General features: G+C 47.1%; 1 protein-coding gene across 1 annotated transcript in view; it reads left to right on the top strand.

The window, feature by feature from the left end:
• Positions 1 to 17,347, top strand: part of LOC140217097 (uncharacterized) — a 44,214-nt gene extending 26,867 nt beyond the window's left edge. The window contains exon 2 of the mRNA XM_072287518.1: positions 17,043 to 17,347. Coding sequence (XP_072143619.1) covers positions 17,043 to 17,347 — 305 coding nt within the window. The remainder of the gene's footprint in view (positions 1 to 17,042) is intronic.
• Positions 17,348 to 20,119: the final 2,772 nt, after the last annotated feature.

Below are 20,119 nucleotides of genomic sequence, written 5' to 3'. Positions count from 1 at the left end.
GTAGTATCATGGCAGAACCTTGTCAGTTCCACCGCCGAGTACGTCTCCTGCACGGACTTCTTTTTCGATAACCATGCACATGTGTCGGTGCCTGGTCAGGTAGCTCGGAAAGCCCGTTCCTAAAGAAAACAGACTATGAGCTTAAAGGATATACAGAGTAAAGGCTAAGTAAATGAACATGTATTTTAAACTGGCACTGAACACCAATACCGAGATACTATGTCTTAACTAGCAGTACCGATTACATTGGCTTACATGAATTGCGTCAGTACGCGAAGCTTTATCAATTTCGTGCCTTGCATGAAATGTGTGGGAGATACGGGTGGTTCTCCTCCGTACTCTTGGGACAAAGGAACGACAACACACAGTAGTGCAAACAGTCACAAGGGCATTTATTGCACCTTTCATGGATCAATGCCTGCTAGCCGAGTTCATATCCCCAAAACATGCCGATAGGCGCGCGACAAATCTAGAAGTCCGACTCACCGCGTCCTCGCGAGCGAATATGTTCGCTCCATGCTGGATCCCAACGCCTGGTCGTTCGCGTGTATAGTCACGCGAATCGTGGCGCGTTCCAAGGCGGCCACGCGAGGCGGTCTCGCAGATGCATCGGTCGCCGCGCGCTCGCGGGAGACGTCCTCCGCCGCGCGCCGACCCGCCGGGAAAGAGGCAGCCCCTTGTCCCTCGGCGCCCGAGTAACCCCGCCGCGGTGCGACGGTCACGCCATCTCTCGCACCGCGCTTGTACCACTCCGAGCGCCGCGGGCCACGCGAGCCGTGCGGGAAAACAGCATAGCAGGGGATGCGCTATGCGGGAAAAACATCAGGGGAGGCGCGAGGGTCGCGCATCCCCACATCCCCCCAACCTTAAATCACTTCTTATTCCGGCGAAACATGTGACACGGTCTAAAATCAACACGCGCTTCGCGAACAAGGTGGTACATGCAACAGTGGCCGCGCCGGGGAAATGTCCACACGCTGTCCATAACATGCGAGCCGACTGTCCTTGGGGTACACCGCTGGCGTCCGCCGGTCACAGCAGCAGCTTTGCAGACTCGACGGCATCATTCCAGGTCAGGACTCCGGAAACGACGACGCAGTAGTCGGTACGAGCAAGTGTCGCTCGCGCCGACGCGCCCTGCTGGTAAGAGCCGCCGTAGCTGTCGGTGACCGCAGGCTCCTTTGTCCGCCGCCGAGGGTTGTGAGCTGGATGCAGGAGGCCGCCGAAGTCGCTGCGCCGAACTGGCCACAGCATCACCATCGCCCGGGGTGACTCGATCGTAGTCCGGGGCAGCAGCGCAGACGATGTGCAGGTGACAGCAAGCCAGGGGTGACTCCAATCACGCTGCGTAAACTCAACACACTCGGCAAACACTAAAGTAGTGCAAGGGAGAGGAATTCTGCATGCGCATCGCCCACGTGGTACGATGTTCAACTCGGCTAGCAAAAGATCGGGCAGCTACTCAGATGCTAAGTTCACGTGAACGAAGCTCGCTTTCTTGAGTCGAACGAGTAATTTCAATTCGTGCGAGGCTAACTAGAATGAGGGAAGCAACTTGCAACACCTCAACGCCACGGTCCACCAGGTTGTGTCCCTCCACGTGCGACAGGCAGCTTCGTAAAGCCTTAGGCCTAAAGCGTCGCTACCCTGACAACAACCGCCATCCAAAAACAACACTCAAAATGAGCGCAAAACAGGCAGCCGCGAGGAGACGTTAGCTCTGTGAGGTGGTCCTACTCCGCTCGGTGCACACAGCATCCGAGTTGACGGCGCCCACCGTCCCAGACGGTGTCGGAGCGCCCGGTGCCAGGCCGCAATACCAGTCAGCCCGTCGTGGCACCCGTGGCCCGCGGCCACCCGGCTCCCAGAGCCGCGACTTCATCCGAGTCAAAGAGATAGAAGAAGCTATTTACATAAGAAATTCGGACCACCCACGAGGCTTCCGTACTCACTCGCTTCAGGCTTGCCACTGCTCCGCGGGCACTCAGCCTCGCTCTCCCAGGATGCAGACCACGTGGCTCTCGTACCAACGAATGCCATTAAAAAAAACACTTGCGAAAAGGCTTAGCATGTTGACATGTTCAAACACACTACAGCCACCGCCGATGCTAGCGATCAAAATTCACGCTAGGCCTACGCTTCGGTTCAAACAAAGGTCTTGAACGAAGCAAAACTGTTAAATCTATCGTCCGATGCCCCAAGAGGTCCACGTTGGGCAGCCAGATGTGGGAGATACGGGGTTCTCCTCCGTACTCTTGGGACAAAGGAACGACAACACAGTAGTGCAAACAATCACAAGGGCATTTATTGCACCTTTCATAGATCAATGGCTGCTAGCCGAGTGGCTATCCACAAAACATGCCGATGGGCGCGCGACAAATCTAGAAGTCCGACTCACCGCGAGCGAGCGAATATGTTCGCCCCATGCTGGATCCCAACGCCTGGTCGTTCGCGTGTTCGGTCACGCCAACGGAGGCGCGCTCGAAGGCCGCCACGCGAGGCGGTCTCGCAGAAGCATGGGTCGCCGCGCGCGCGTGCGACGTCCACGCCGTGCGCCCGACCCGCCGGGAAAGAGCCAGCCCCTTGTCCCTCGGCGCCCGAGTAACCCCGCCGCGGTGCGACGGTCGCGCCATCTCTCGCACCGCGCTTGTACCACTCCGAGCGCCGCGGGCCACGCGAGCCGTGCGGGAAAACAGCATAGCAGGGGATGCGCTATGCGGGAAAAACATCAGGGGAGGCGCGAGGGTCGCGCATCCCCACAAATGTCAGGCGTACATGAAGCAACACGCTCGCAACCTTTGGCGCGAACAATCACCATCGTGAAGTGGCAGCTATCCATATAAGTTAATTTATTTATTTATTTATTTATTTATTTATTTATTTATTTATTTATTTAACCATACTGTCAATTGGCGATGGGGATTATTGCAGGAGTGGCAAAAATGCAGGCGAAATACAAATACATGATACAGAATAAACCAAACAAGCAGGCTAGTTTTGAAAATGAAGATGTAGGTAATAGAAATTTTAATCCATGTTTAAAGAAACAACTCAGCAAATGCAATCAACTAACAAGATGCATACGGGATATACTCGGAGGCATGCCGTAGGTGTACTAACAAAGCTAACAAGACCCAATAGTCACCATCATTACACATTATCTATAAACACTGCTGAAAATGCATGTAAAAAAAATTGGTGGCTCCCGTAATCGAGAGTAAGTGTAAGCGCGAAATGGCAACCGGCAAAGCAGATTGGTTGGAGATGATATTAGCCACAATCGTAGAATGGGTGTAGTGCGTGTTCGCAACGGCATACTCCACCACACAACACCGTACCACGCCATACTGTGCACTGGTCCATATAGACGCTGCCCAGCTGGAAGAAGGAAACCGGGTGAAGGCCTGCACAACAGGCAGCGAAAGACGACAGGGACACAGAGCGCACTGCCCAGCTAGAAGAAGAATGAATTGAATTCTGGGGTCTAACGTGCCAAAACCACGATTTGATTATGAGACACGCCGTAGTGGGGGACTCCAGGTTAATTTTGACCATCGGGGGTTCTTTTGACCCCCGGGGGTTCTTTTGACCACCGGGGGTCGATGCACGGGACACGGGCGTTTTGGGGACACGGGACACGGCCGTGTTTAAGTGGTAATTTCTTAGCGTAAATGATTGCTTGAAGCGCCTTTCCCGTACAAAATTTTTTATAGAAAGTCTATAGACAGTCTATAGACATTTGTCTATGAAGTCTATAGACTGTCTATGGACATTTCTTTAGACTAGTCTATAGACAGTCTATAGACTTACGGCAATACACTTTTTATAGACTAGTCTATAAAATGTCGGGGTCTATAGACTGTCTATAGAAAGTCTATATACAGTCTATTGACCTATGGCCATACAATGTTTATAGACTAGTCTAAAAAAGTCTGGGTCTATAGACTGTCTATAGACTTTCTATAGATTAATGAAAACACCTTTGCAGACAAATGTCTGCAGAAAGTCTGCAGACAAAAGTGTATAGGCTTATACAGTTGTACTTTTGTAGACTTGACGCCATGCTCTCGCTGATTACGTGGAAATGTGATCTCCTCATCCACAGCCTTTGTGCTAGCTCGTGACCTTCGGCCAGCCAGTACTTGCCAGCCGAAGTCGTCCTGAGCATTGTTTTCTTCATTTGTAGCAGAATCTTCATCTTCCATGTTTGTATCCGCCGTGCTTGCGGGCAGGTCGGCTTACTAGGCCCAACAAAGGCCCTGCTCCTCACTAAGCTTAGCTCCGCTAAGCTCAAGTCGGCGTACAGGAGCGGAAGAAGTCCCGTAAAGTTGTGAAAATACAAGCGCCACCTAGGATCTTGGTGTCAGTCGATTCGCCGTCGCTTCGCAGATCCAGTGGTTTGCTTTTTTTTTTTTTGTACTCTCAACAATTGGCGAGTGGAGCATGGGAAAAGCGCAGCCGATGCTTTCACGTCTGCACTGCTCGGCGCTTCTTCTTCTGCTCCTGAGCTGTTGGTGAGCAAGATCAATTTGAGAGAATGGGCGCTGGCTAGCCATGACTGTGGTTGAGAATGAGATACTACAACGAAAAAGAGCAGTGGACAGAACCGTAAAGTGTCTGCGTGTCCTTATTTTGAATTGAAATCGAATTCTGGAGTTTCACATGCCAACGCCGTAGTGGGGGACTCCGTATAAATTTGGACCACCTGGAGTTCCTTAACCTGCACCCAATGCACGGCACGCGGGCGTTCTTGCATTTCGCCCTTATCGAAATACAGCCGCCGCGCCCGGGATTTGATCCTGCGCCCTCTGGCTTTGAATCTTTTTCAAAGCGAAAAAAAATATATATAGTCAGACATAGGAGACCGCAAAAGCGCTGGCGATTGCCAGATATGCTCGTATGAGTGAGACTCTTTGTGAATCCGGCTCAATTTGTATTCGGAATGACAGGATACTTTATAGGGGCTCGTGCACAAAATGTAAACGATAACTTCTGCTCAGTCAGCCAATGGAAAAAGATTAGCAGTACCAAGCGAAAAGAGCTGCGCAGCGCAATAATCTGCATCTATAGGATGTCGTGGACAGGTCATTAGGACTGGCATTCTCGAAGATTTACAAGGCACCCACTGGCCTCTATGCCTCGCGCACTGCAATCGATGTAGATGGTAATTACCCGTCACCGTTTGAGTTAGCTTTAGCGCGAATGAGTCTGACGGCACGATGCGGACGGGCGAGTTTTGCTGGCGTGCGGTAGTTCTTCGCCGGCGTAGCGTGCATGCGTGTGCCAGAAGTACGCTGCTGACCGCGCGGCCCAAACTACCGTCGACGCGTGAAGACGGGTTATGGGTGCGCTTTGCTGCGTTTCTTACAAGCGCTGCAGTGACACGGACGGTGAAACGCGCAGTACAACGCGATCAAGACTGAGATTGAAGAAACGAGGCGAATCCGCCGCGGCGTTCACATTAGGCGCGTAGCGCGATGCGTTGTGCACTAATAGCAATGCTACTTCCTTATTCCTTATTATAGCGTTAATTGTTTTGCGTGGGCAAGACTCAGACACTGTTGCTAACTGATCATTTTGCCTAACTAATGGTGAGACACTGCGCGGTCAGCTCTAATGCCAGTAATACTTAATAGGTGGAGCCGTCTTTAGTTTACTCGTTCCCTCTCTCATACCTACAGTGGTAAGCGCAGGTAGGTCGCTCATGTATGTGTCTAAAATAAATGTCAGGTAGCTATACATCGTTCAAGCATGTTTCATATTCCCTGTGAAGCTTAATATTTATAATTTTCAGAACCATGGTTCTACTTCCTTTTTAACAGAAAAAAAAAAAAACATGCCGAAGCTAATAATAGCTCAAAGGTGCACTAAGCAGAAACACTAAATTAGTTAGGCTAAAAATGTATTTATTTTTTCAAATCTCTATTTTCGTTAATTTCGCCGTAATAGGTTGATTATTAGAAGAAAATGAAGGTCAAAGCAATTTTTTTTTTAATTTCGCACTGGAACTCCAGCACAGGTACATCACCGTGACCTTATAGATTTCAAAGTATATTTTAAACATTTGGACCATTCCAATGAAGGAAAAGATCTTGAAACTTGCAAAGTTCGGTTTTTGTCTTTTTTAGAGTACAATGACGTATACACCTTGAGCGATAAAAGAAAATTCATGGCAGACACCTTGAAAATCCGTGACGTCACGGCGAGTAAGTGCGAGTAGCAGCGGACGAGGACGACGCTGTGAGCATAGCAAGAAAGTTGTTTTGGGGAAGGTGGCGTTGACCTATGCTGCATGGCAGAGCAGGAGAAATATCTAAAATCGGCCAACTTATATATTTTTTTATTTAGCGGGAAAATGTACGCTATATGCAAGTGAAATTGGGCCAAAGTAGGTATATTTCCACTCGAAAAAAAAATTTCAGAGCCATTCCATTCTGTACAGGTGGATAACCAGCGGAGCTATATATAACTATAAAGAAAAGAAAACAACAAAACAATATTGCACAAGTATGCGCTCTTTTATGTCTATTTGTATTAACATATCTCGTGACCACAGTAATTATTGCTTTATGGTCGCTATGATAGACAACCATGGGGTCTGTGGCGTCACTGGAGATCTTCTTAGCGAACGTTAGGTCTAAGCACGACCGATGGCGCGTCGTTGAGACGTTGGTCTGGGTGTAACATTCAAGGCCGAACTTTCCCAAGAGAAGCGCCAAGAACCACTTTTCCGGGTCCACCGGGAGGATCCACCCAAATGTGTCTTTCATAAATTCTTCATGGTGCCTCTTTGACGTTCTGGGATTAACGTATATACACGGTGGTGACGATTCCTTCCCCAGTCTGTACTGTGACCGCACTAGCTTGAACCACCGGAAACTGCATGCATCGGCAACTCAGTCCAGTCTTTCTATCCAGGCCGAGGGTCAAGGTATACGCAACTCGATGGGCACCCAGTCGCCCATGATGCCATCAAAGCCAACTCCCTCGCGTAGCATGCACAAGAAACTTGGCTTTGATCCGAGCCAGAGAACCAGTATGTGGCACAAAAATGTCACCTAAATGCCCACTGCCTCGCGCGTGTCGCCTTCCCTGTACTCGATCTCTCGAAGTACACCGACGGCACCGTTCAAGAGTCCGTCCGTCTCGTCGATGTTGAACGTGACCACGTTGGGCTTCTTGCCCCGAGCTAGCAGTCGTCGGACCTGTATCCGAGGTACACATCAACTGCTCTAGCGTCGTGTACGTCTCCCACACCCTGTAGGGCGACATCGGTGTTGAACACATCGACGTCCTTATTGGAGTAGAAGAGTCGCACAGAAGCGGGCGCAACGACCAAGGCTCGATCGGCGCTGACGAACCGACTCTCCATGACGCGCACGTCTTCCGGTTGGAGGGCCCTCCCGACCCCGATTTTCGCGAGGATTGCCGAGAACGCGGCGTCCTTTTGTCGCACAACCTGCCGCAACGGGAAGTAGGAGAGATGATGCCACTTCACCTCCGGGCTTAACACCTTGTTGTGACCGCGTGCACGCCTAAAGATCTCGTTAGCACGAACCGGAGGCAGTTGTTGCAGATCGCCGCACATTATGATGTCCAGACCGCCGAATAGCTCGTAGTACTTGAACGTGATCTGTACGTCGTTCGCCTATAGAGTGATACCCCGCTACAGGTTCATACCCCCTTAAGCAATGGCTCATACCCCCGTAAACGCGGCCCACATGATGATAATTTTTGCACACGCACATCAGGAAACGCTGGAAACTAGCCCAAGACAGCTCCGCTGTAAATGAAAGAAAAAAAGAAAAGAAAGCATTGAGTGTGCCCGATAAAGACGTCATCATGCGACTGAATTATTCACTTTTCTTTGATCCCTCTACAAACATAAGTGCGATGGTCTACGTTCTGAGAATTGCAGCGGCCGCTATGGGAGAGGGGAGGGGGAGAGATGGGAGGTACGTTCAATTGTTTTGACGCACTCGTTTTAGCGAACGGCCCTCAGACTTGAGCCGCAAGATCATGTTCTTTCGAAGCTATGCACAGCGTATCGTAGTAGAGGCTAGTCGAAGCACATCGTTCCAAATATAATTAATTATTATGCTATGTCAGTGCACAGGCGTACACGATTTTCTGGTATGCGCAGGATTGACCTAGATGTGGCAGCACTATCGCTGCATTAGTGGCCGATAGGCAGTCGGCTGCAGGCACGGCAATCTACAAGCACATGGCGGCACTTCGCTGTGAACAGTTTCGGCCGATTTTAGATAAAACGCGCGGATTGCAGTTAAATTATGATTGAATTGTCCCTCATCCTGTGTTATTTGAGTTTCTTTCTCAGTTGTGAAAAGTACAGGTGTGATGAGAAAGGTTGGGAAAAAAGGCTGCATCCTAAGCGCTCATGTCACATAATGAAAAATCAAGGGAAAAATGCATCGATGACGCTTGTTGTGCAAGTCATGTCATGAAAAAAATTTGCAGTCTCCGCACTAAAATCACAGAGGCGTCCTATTGTATCCGAATAGAGCGCGAAATATAGGGCAACAGGTCTCGCATGTTTCTTTTTTCTTGAGCGAGCAATTTTCACGCCCCGTGATTCGTTCTATCTAGAACCTCATGTACTGCGCAACTTTTAACCGATGGAGACAAGAAGTCGCCTGAGCGTCTCATTTGCATCCTGCAGTTACCACTTCTTTAACTGACAGCGCATCAAACACACAGCGTGATGCGTTTGACCCGATGAGAAGCTATAATAAATTTCGCCAAAGAAGGGTGCGATGATAAGGCAGAGCGCGCTCGACACGGATGACCAGTGATCTAATTACGCACTTATTACTTCGCAAAGACGACAGTACAAGGCCCAATTCTTCTTTTAATCGTGTTTTTTTAGTAACTTTCACACTCAAAGCACTTTTGCTTCTACAGAAGTGAAATGGAGTCGCAGGAAGCGCGCGCTTCCAACTTGTCCGCCTAATTCTTTAGCTAACATCTATCTATCTATCTATCTATCTATCTATCTATCTATCTATCTATCTATCTATCTATCTATCTATCTATCTATCTATCTATCTATCTATCTATCTATCTATCTATCTATCTATCTATCTATCTATCTATCTATCTATCTATCTATCTATCTATCTATCTATCTATCTATCTATCTATCTATCTATCTATCTATCTATCTATCTATCTATCTATCTATCTATCTATCTATCTATCTATCTATCTATCTATCTATCTATCTATCTATCTATCTATCTATCTATCTATCTATCTATCTATCTATCTATCTATCTATCTATCTATCTATCTATCTATCTATCTATCTATCTATCTATCTATCTATCTATCTATCTATCTAATTGCACTCAGTTTATTCATGTCAATAGGGAGGTACAGCAAAAGATGTATTACAGAAGGAGGTCCCGTAGTTAGAAAGCTCATGTTCATCGTCAAAAAAGGTAGGCAAGCTATTTAAATGCGCTACAACTATGGAAAAAAATGTTTACAAGTTGCACATGTCATACATAGGCATGTGCACACTACTGGTTAGGAGACGATGCTATGAGCCAGCCACACCGCAGCCTCCGAAATCGCACCTGCGCCGATGCGATCTCGTAGCCCGCGCCCACACTATACGCGGTTCCACTGGAGTCCGTCAGGAGACGACTCCGTTGCGTTCATTGCTCCCACGCTGAGGAGCAATGAAATTGATATCTTGCTGCTCCGTTTTAATGCGATAGCGAATAGGCCGCACGAGTCCGCGTTCCGCGTCGGACGTCGCTTGGGCAAAACAATTTTCGAACCACCCATACCCAGGCCCTCCATGTGGCGCAAGAAAGTTACTGAACTAATTGAAATTCTCAAGCTAAGATATACAGAAAAATCGTAACGTGTGACTACACACAACCTACGGACATGATAGCGACGGATTATAATTTGAATATATGAGAAAACAATTCTGTTGCGCGAAAACTCAAACAAAACCCTTTTCCAGTGTTTCTACCAATCATAGACCGGCCATGGCGTCTGCCATTTACGCGCGCGTCAATATCTTCGAGGCCACGAAGCGGCACGCCCGGTTCCTTGCAACACCTCCAGATGGCGTGAGCCTCCGCCGCATCGCGGACCGTGCAAGAGGCCGCGTTTCTACCAGAAAGCCTGCTTCGTGCGTAGCATTCGCCGCCATCATTTCCCTGTTAACATTATGGTTACATACGCTACAGTTTCCGGAAAACGTGAGAAGCAGGCAGGGATATTTTAATGTTATCGCGTTCCACTCTTAAAGGCGAAGCGTAAGCGTCCTCCAAATGTTTATATACCATGTTTGTGCGCGGCGGCAGCCCCACAGATATGGTAGCCGCATATAGTATCCGGTCCGTTACCTTGAACATGCCAGATGATGTGACATGACTCTGCTTCACAGCGCAGCGCTCTAACCCTCCATACAGAAGTTTGGATGTCTGTATAGCACTGAAGACAGCTGTAGAGACGGTAATAGTGGCTGGAATAGAAGTTCGATAGAAGTATCAGCTTATCAGCTTCACTCATTTTCTTGTCCTTGTGTGTTCGTGCATCTGTTGCTAGGGTTGCCAACTAAAGCTCGGAAAACTCACCACCTCGAGGCTCACCAAGCCGCTAAAGAAGAGAGCGAAAAAAATGAAGCCCTGTGAATTCAGGCTCCGATCAGAACTATAGTAAGCATATAAATTTTATTGCGGCTGCGTGGCATACCAACATAGCACGGAAGAGAAAGTTGTCTTCCTCTTCCTAATCAAAACGCTACAAGTGATAGACGTAGTATAAATATCAATAAGCCTTCTTTATTGCGTGTCTATTCTTTACGAACTGCTGAACAATACTACCCCGAGCTTTTCAACATGTTTTAGCTTGCAAGGGTGTCACTTCGCTCTATAGTGTCGCATGGAGCTTCCAGCAAGCAATTTTAAAGGGCGTGCTCCTATAGCTATTCTTCCTGGCATTTTGCGTGTGTTTCACTAATAAAAATTACTATGTCTTTTTATTATACCGTCGAAAAGAAGCCAACAAGACCAGATGAAGAAAAAAAAAAAGGAAAAAAACAAATACTGTCCGAAAAACAACACTGCTTATCGCTGAACTCCACAAGGAACTAAAAATTTGTGGGAGGAACGCTATAGTCATTGGCACACAGTGTGCTTCTGCTCGTTTGTCTGCGCATCAACGTGCCATCCTTTTCGTGCTGTGTGCTGTCTTGTTTGTGCTGCGTGCTGCAGATCGACCTCGGGCCGCCCAACAGCGAGTGCATATGTGTGCGCAGCACACTGCATGGACTATAGGTGCACGTTCCTAAGCGTCCCACTATAGGTGCGCGTTTCTAAGCGACCCGTCTTACTACGAGTCGCATCTGTGTCGCAACTCCGCCTGTGACAACTAGCGCTAGAGCGACCCTTCATGCTTGGTTATACTTGAAAATGAGGACGTTAGTCGCACGGTGAATCCCGACGTACAAGCTTCAAATGAAGAAGAAAAAAAAAAGTTCCGCAAAACAAATTATTAGTTCCCTTATTTAGTTACCCCTGTAAAAGGGCCCGCCCTCGTGTAAGGACACTGTGCTCACGTTGGCGTGCGAAAATGTGGGGAAAAAAATACTTCAGTGAGTGCCACTCGCCTAAGTGAATAGCCTTAAGCCTGACTCATGCAACGACGGTGAAATGTTAGAAGTTCGAGAAGACGGAGTGAGCTGGCCTTACACGAGTAAATAAGGTAGTTACGCAACGATGCAGGCTTAAATTGCAGTATTAAAACAGAAAATCTGCGTATTAAGGTATGTGCATTTGGCAGAAATCCTGAGACTACCATCAATTTCGAAATGTCCCTCCTCAAAATATGATACGAAATATATATACATGTTCAATTTAGTTTTCTCCCAAGAGGCATGTTTTCGCACACTAAATACAAAATAATACTCATTTACAGAATTTGTTAAGGCGAAAGCCTAAAGGGGTTCATACCCCCGATAACCTTAAAAAGAACGCGTCGTCCGGTCCAATGGTACAAATACTATCATCATCAGCAATGGCTCGTTTCCCCTAAGCAATCAAAAAATGCAGTGGTTCATCCCTCTCATAATGCTGAGGCTACAAGCACTGAGCAAAGTGAAGCATACAATGCTTACATTCATTGGAATACCACAAACAACATATAGAAAGGCGCCGTATAGTCGAGTGGTAAAAAAAAAAAAAAAACACGTGACCTTCTCAATGGCTTATGCCTCCGTAAGCAATGGCTCATACCCCTTAAGAAAGCAAACAATGCAATGGCTCACACCCCCGTGAGGCTGAGGCTACGAGCGCTCGCCAAAGTGAAGCGAACAGTGCAGACGTCCATTGAAATCAGCCATGCAACACACAGAACAGCATACGTTTCAATCCCCTGCTGAGAGCATGCAACGTAAAGTCGAAGAGAAAGGTCGTTGGCGCGAGTCTGTACCCGCTATACAAGCGCGCGAAGCCACAAGCGTCGAAAACGAGCCGAAGAAACCGAACTGCGAAAGCAGCATCGCGACGATGCGAGACGGCGCATTACCAAGTGTGCAGCAGGCTTTCGCCTTCACGAGTTACAGGAGTGTAACATGCTGTCGAACTTTTTTGTGACGGAAACATATATATGTGTCCAATTAAGCAAAGCCTATCAAAAATACAAATGCTTGATATTTTACTGGCTGTCTAATTTCTTCAATGTCAGTAAACACTTCGAAGCGCTCGGCGTTTTATTATTGAGCTTGCAGAGATGAATTATCTCCGAAGGAAGTACAGGTTTGAGCACTTTATGACCAGACAAATGTATTTCTCACATTTCGTGTAATCTCAAGATGTATTCTGCCTCTGATGTTTCTACAACAAATGAAGTTCAGACACGTGATTGTTTTAGACGCCACAAGCCGTTTGTGACCTCTATAAGTGCGACACGTTTAACCAACAGCAGGATGAAAATATGTTGTCCCCAAATTCTCTAGCTGCCACGTATTTATCTTAGAAAAATTACTTAGTGTTGCACAGCGTGGGTAGAGCAGCCATACGTAGACATGTTTCACCAACTACAGAGGCATATGTTATGATATTTATTTGTTCTGTAAGGAGCGTCCTCCGACTAACTTTAGGAACATTTAGATGCTGAATTGTTAGTGAGCAGCAAAATGTTGCGATTTTAAGAGGAAGCTTTAGCTCGAATGCTCCTGTCTAAATACGTGTAAAAGAAGAATTTGTTTTCCTCGGCAACCACTGAGCCGAATTTGACGAGATTTGCTGCATTTAAAAGAAAAACTTAAAATCTAGTGACTGTTTGTTTCGAATTTTTGATTTAGGTCGTCAATCTTTTACTATAAATTGACGAAAATCGCAAATTTTCAGAAAACGAAACTATCACGTTTACAACTCCTTAACTCAGCAATGAAAAACTACATCACAATTCTGTGGATTACATCTCATAGTACATCTAAAGCGTTCAAAATTGATATGTTACACATTAATCGAAAAAAATTAGCAATGTGTAAATACAGCTTTTGCAGAACCCTTGTACATAGCGTAACAAATTCACGTAAGATTGACGATAAATTGACGTCTCTAATCTGTCAGCTTTGAATGATCTAATGGATGCCGTTTACAGAACAGCGATATCTGTTCTTGACAGAGAGTTATTAATTTATAAACTTAGTTCTTTCTTGTCTCTAACTTACGAATTTTTGAAAATTCTTTCAAAAAATTCAGACCCTAAATCGAAATTCCGCTTCCGATAATCACTAGAATGTAGCTTTCTCTCTCAAATGCAACAAATTTCATTAAAATTGGTCCAGAGGTTACCTCAGGAAAGCGTTTTGGCGTTTTACATGTATTTGAATAGGCGGCGTTGAAGTTGGGCTCGAGCTAAAGCTTTCTCTTATAATATAACCGAATTGTTCTAGATTCTCATTTCCATGCGCTTTTATTCCGGGTGAACCTGCACGTGAAATATCCTTATTGTTGTAGTGCACTAACAACGCTCCATCTTCTGTATGACATGTATTTACTTGCGCAATGCATTATCATATTTATGCAGGCTTTCTTTTTATTTATTTCTCTTACGTACTCGTACTTATATGTGCGTGTGGCCGTGGGAGCCATTTGATGTATTGCGCAGACGAAATTATACGTGCTTTGCGAGAATGTTCCCGAAAAATATTTAATTTGAATTGAATTCTGGGGTTTTACGTGCCAAAACCACGATTTGATTACGAGGCACGCCGTAGCGGGGTCGGACTCCGCAATAATTTTCACCACCAAGGGATCTTTAATGGGCCCCCAATGCACGGGACACGGAAGATTTTGCATTTCGCCCCCAACGAAATGCGGCTGCCGCGGCCGGCATTTGATCCCGCGACCTCGTGCTTAGCAGCGCCACACCATAGCCGCCAAGCCACCGCAGCGGGGGAAAAATACCCCATAACACCGAGTATGTGACGCAGGAGGAAATGTTGGTTCACGGTATTTTTTTTTTATTTTTTTTTTTGACGCCATACCTCACAATAATGTAAAATCTGGACGCGCGAGCGCTGCTTCTGGCGTGTTGCAACAATTGGGCGTTTTTTTTTTTATTATTTCAGTGCATGCGGTGTAGAAGCAGTGCAGCCATGAATACTCCCCAACCCGTTCCCTTCCTCGGGCTGCAGGCTCCCTCTCCCCCCTCCTCGTTACTCATGAATTACGCGCGTCATTATGCGGAACTAGGACGCTGCAGGAGGAGACGGCCAAGTGGCGCGAGCAGCCATTAGCCGTGCGGCGCCTGTTGGTGGGGCTCCAGCCTTTAAATGATGAGGTGACATTCGTCGCCGGCCCAGCGTAAGAGCTGCTCATTTTGTCACGCGCCATTTACTCGATTCGGACCTTTTCGAAAGATTGGCCAGCGGGGAAACGAAGAAAGGGAAGGCGCGACGCCCCGCGGCCTCGCGGCGCAATGGAGAGCCGGCCGCATAACGGACGCAGGGGCCGAGAATAATCCCTTAATGCGCGCCCTTCAGCGCCCGCTTTCTTCGCCACGCGCGAGGTGTTGTAAATGCCACGGGGGCCGCGTGGCCTGTTTAATTGCCGGCGCCTTTTTAACGGCAAAGCTGAAGATTACCTCGTATATAGGCACGCAAGGCGAGAGAAAGAGAGAGTTTTGACGCGTTTCAGATGTATCTTATTTTTTAAGTTTTATGGAGAGATGGCGGGCAGTAAAACAGGATAGTCGTCGCATAACAATACAGAGTTTGCCAAGAGTAGAGGGCATAAATGAGTCATGAGTCATTTGTTTTATTTAACCTAGGCATACTTTTTTTTTCTTTATGTGATCGCTTGCGGCACATCCTATTACAATGAAGGAGGAGGAGGATAAAGAGAAGGATGGAGGGTCAGTGAGGTCAACAAGACGCGTGTCCAGTTTGCTACACGACTTGAGGGGAAGGGGGTTGAGGAATAAAAAGAAAGAAGGGAAAGGAAGGTTGGAAGGTACTCTCAATGTGAGCGCGCGCGGGTGTCCAGCCTATCACCCCTACAATCGGTCCCTGAAGCTAGTCGATTTCATGAACCGCGGCAATTCCCGCCTCACTTTGTGAGCCTGCGACGCGTGGGTCCATGGTCCAAGCATTTTGTCTCTGAAGAATGGTCTGTTATCTAATTAGTTTAGCATATTTCGAAGATCGTCGCGTCCGATGTTAGAACGATCACAAAAACACAGCACGTGGTCGATCATTTCTTCACATTTGCGTGAGCCACAGGTAGGTGTGTTCTGACTTTCCAATAAGGAATGAGTAGGTTTCCATAAAAGCCATTCCTAACCAGAGGCGGCACAGTAATGTAGCATCACGGTGGGAGGAGTGCGATGGAACCTGCAGCTTCAGTCTAGGATCAAGTCTGTGCAGACGACCATTCGAGTCAATCGGGGTGTACCACGAAGTTTGCGTCTTGGTATGAGCAAGTAAGCGAAGACACCTCGCAGCGTCTGTTCTTAGCGGCCAAAGTAAACCATGATTATGTGGTATGGTATGGTTTATTTTCACAAAACAACCATACCGTGCCATCCAACCAACCATACCATAATCGTGGGTGTTTATTTTGTATGCTAAAATTATCCAAGAAGATCCGGAGCTGGGGGGGGGGGGGGGGGGGGGTGAAACGAAATTCCCCGCGCTGTAATTATACGGGTGCTGTCGGTTTTGATGTAAAAGGGTATTTTGACTAGAAATCGGCATCATGCCATTAGAGTCAGCAATCGAGTTTTGTAAGCCAGCTTTCTTCCATAGCATTGTCAGTTTCTCCTTGCTCTGCAGAGAAGCTTGCTTGAAGTTGATCTCTCGCTCATCGTCTTCCACACTTGACTAGAAAACTATGTCGGAACTTTCTTTACATAAATACATTTTTAGATGAATAGCAACAAAACAGAAAAAGCAACAGAATACTATCGATTGCAGTCGAAAGCATCTTTCAAAAATCCCCCACTTTCTTGTTCCTTGGCAATCGTCTGGTGTACAATGGTAACCTATAAATAGGGGATTTACTTCATCATTAGGTGAAGCTGCCTGACTAAATTCGTTTCGTGTTGCAGTGGTGCTTGCATGCATGAAATCGCAAAACCCGTGGGACGTGCCCTAAGCAGGCTGTACGTTTTAGCATGTGTATGCTTTGCCTGTCGACACTGGTCCACTTCCGATGGTCGGACAGACAACCTGTATGGTTAAGCCTCAAACTTCCCTTTCATCTCTATCTCTCTTGTCTAAACGCTGCGAAGAGAGTGATGGTCTGTTTCTGAGCCATTGGAGCACATCTGTCAGGCTACTTGTAGCCTATGAAAGCCGATTAACGTTCTGCTGCAGTATCTGTGTGGGTATTTGTAGAATTTATGTTTGTAAACTGCGGTTATATGTCTCTTGGCATTACTCTGGAAGCCAGAATGATATATATATATATATATATATATATATATTTCTCGAAGTTCTGATAGAATATAGCACTAGGTCAAGTAGCTAACGCCCAGGATCTCAATTGCAGGAGAGACAAGCCTGCCACGTCCCGTCAAACACGACGAGTCCGTAATCAAACAGCCCTCGGGACGCGACGTTTGTCCACCGCCCGTGGCACTGGCGGCCGACGTCGGGACCGACATCCGTTTCCTAGCGTCGTTCACGCGCCGTCCTTCCGGGCCACAGCGGCGGCGGCAGCAGCCCCCCCGCGCGCGATCACGGCGGCGGCCAAACAGCCTAGTGGACACCCTGCACTTTCGTCAGCTTTTTTTCGCCGCCATCGGAAAACCGGGGAACATTGGCGGCGGCGCTCAAGATGAAAGCGTGCCTTAAACTGGAGGGGGCATGTTTATCGGCGAAGGAAGAAGGATGGCAGAAGAGGGCGCTGGGCGTGGAGAGGCTCTTTCAGGCAGCCCTGTTGTCAGGGCGCCGCGCGTCACGGAGAAGGTGCGAGAAAGGCGGGCAGCCGCCGGCCGCCTCATTGTGGGGGGTCGCCGCCGACGCCAAGGTACCCGCCGCCGCCGCCCCGTCGATGAAGTTGCAACGCGGCACCACCGACCGGCTCCGTGCCGCCCGGTGCACGCTCCGCGGGCTGCCCACACGAGCTGAGGGGAGCGCAGTGGCCGCCCCGTTCGCGCAGCTATCAGGACGGCGGCGCCGCATGGCGCAGCTTAGGCTTACTTCAGGGGCTACCGTCGCCAGTCTAACGTAAGACTGCTCACTGTTAGGGGGCTGTCGGGTTATAGAGCTGACTAGCCGAACGTAACATATTGAGAGCTCCGCTCAACAGACAACCACGTCGATGACGACGAGGAGGGAAAAGACAATCATGACGAGGGAGCGACGACAGCATGACACTCACTCTCTTTGGACTGCAGCCTTCGTAGCTTAACTACGAAAACGTTTCAGAGCAAACTGTAGAACTGCTTTGGCTTCCACATTCTTTCATCGTGTCGACGTGATGATGATACTACCGAAGGACGCCAGCTGATACATAATTTTGAGCGTCGGGAAGAATCCATAACGCCATATCGCTGTAAATTGTCTCAACATCATCTAATGTATACAAAGCTGAGGAATGGCTGCATATCTGGAGCTTCTAAAAAAAATAGCTGTTACGAAATAATATGTAGAAAAGAGTTCTGATGCTAGCAGATACGGCAAATTGTCTTTCGGGATGCTTCCGATGTCTCTTGAGTGAAAGTGTGATTGTTTAGTTAACAGCGTTGATTGGCAGTTTATTCAACAAAGTTAATTGCCAAAGGCTAAAACAAAGATGTCGATTTTCGTTTCATGGTAGGCAAAGCCACTGCAGTCACATGCGCTTGCAACTCCAGGAAATACGAACAAGCCATTTCATTTGACGTGATCTTCCTTGGCTTCGTTATGGATAAACCAACGTCTTTAAACTAGACCCTGTTTTATCTGCACAGCGTTGTTTTTTCGCGAAATATAATCTCATGTAGGCTTACGACGAGAGTAGAAAAGGAAAAATTATTTTGTAGACCCTTCAAAAGTCGAAGCTACTTCTCGGCCGCATTGCACACCTTTGTCCGTTTCGTTTGCGACAGTGGTAACCATTCTCCGTGCGTCGGAATAAATGCCTCCCCAGTGGTGTTTTCGCCTGGGGTACAATCCACGCTCTCTCTTAAGAGGAAGCTTTAGCTCGGGCCCAACACCGACGCGGCTTATTCAAATACATGTAAAACGCAAAAACGCTCTTCTGAGATAACTCCTGGACAGATTTTAATAAAATTCGTTGCATTTGATAGAGAAAGTTCAATTCTAGCGACTGTTGGAAGCGGAATTTCGATTTAGGTCCTGAATTTTGTTAAAGCAACTTTCAAATATTCGAAAGTTCGAAAAAAATAGAAGTACGAACTTTACAAATTAACAGCTCTGCATCAAGAACAAATATCACGGTTTTGTAAACGGCATCCATTAGATAATTGAAAGATGACAAATTCAGCATGTCAATTTATATGTTACGGGAATATGTTACGTTGTGTACAAGGGTTCTGCAAAAGCTGTATTTCCGTATTATTAATTTTTTAGATTAACGTGTAACATATCAGTTTTGTTCACTCTAGATGTACTATTAGATTCAATTCAGATAATTGCGATATAATTTGTGTTACATAATTGTAAACTTGGTAGTTTCGTTTTCTGAACATGTTCAATTTTGTCAATTTTTCATAAAGAATTGGCGACCTAAATGAAAAATTCGAGACCAACAGTCACTATATCTTAAGTTTTTCGTTTGAATGCAACAAGCCTCGCCAAATTTTGTGCAGTGGTTGCGGAGAAAAACGAATTCTCCTTTTACATGTATTTGGATAGGAGCACTCGAGCTAAAGTTTCCTCTCAAGAAGTGAGTTCTCTGCCCTCTTCGTATAAACAAGACACTTGGAGCCTATGGTGATGCCAACAGGACCACCTGAAGCCATTTGTTACCTGCAGTATAGTATTGGAGGTAAGAGAAGCAGGGCTCCTGAAGGAGTATGACTCCAACATTTCCAGCCAGTCTCTCATTACCACAACCCGCAGTGGTTGCTCAGTGGATATGGTGTTGGGCTGCTGAGCACGAGGTCACGGGTTCGAATCCTGGCCACGGCGGCCGCATTTCGATGGAGGCGAAATGCGAAAACACCCGTGTACTTAGATTTAGGTGCACGTTAAAGAACCCCACGTGGTCAAAATTCCCGGAGTCCTCCACTACGGCGTACCTCAGAATCAGAAAGTGGTTTTGGCCCGTAAAACTCCATAATTTAGTAATTTTAAAATTACCACAACGACCGGCAAAGCTGAAAGATCTGACGTAAGGCCAGTGGCAGCCTAAATTTCCTGGCTGAGATCCCTGCAAGCGAGGCCCCTACATCGCGGCAAATCTACCTATTGCAAAGAGGCAGGCAGAAAGATACGTTTCGCATATTATATTTGGCGAAGTTATCTATGTGCAAGCAGCTGGAATATTTTGAAGTGAGGTTCGTCTAAAATGGCCGTCACTTCAGCTCCATGTTATATTCACACTAAAGCATTTCGCACTGTTCTTGTTTTGTTTTGTTTTTGTTTTTCCTCCTCGAGGCCTACAAATTAGGAGCATTG

The sequence above is a fragment of the Dermacentor andersoni genome, chromosome 1 (assembly GCF_023375885.2).
Source record: "Dermacentor andersoni chromosome 1, qqDerAnde1_hic_scaffold, whole genome shotgun sequence".
In the NCBI taxonomy this organism is placed as follows: domain Eukaryota; kingdom Metazoa; phylum Arthropoda; class Arachnida; order Ixodida; family Ixodidae; genus Dermacentor; species Dermacentor andersoni.
The sequence above is the reverse complement of the archived record's forward strand: the minus strand, read 5'-3'. Positions and strand labels throughout refer to the sequence as shown.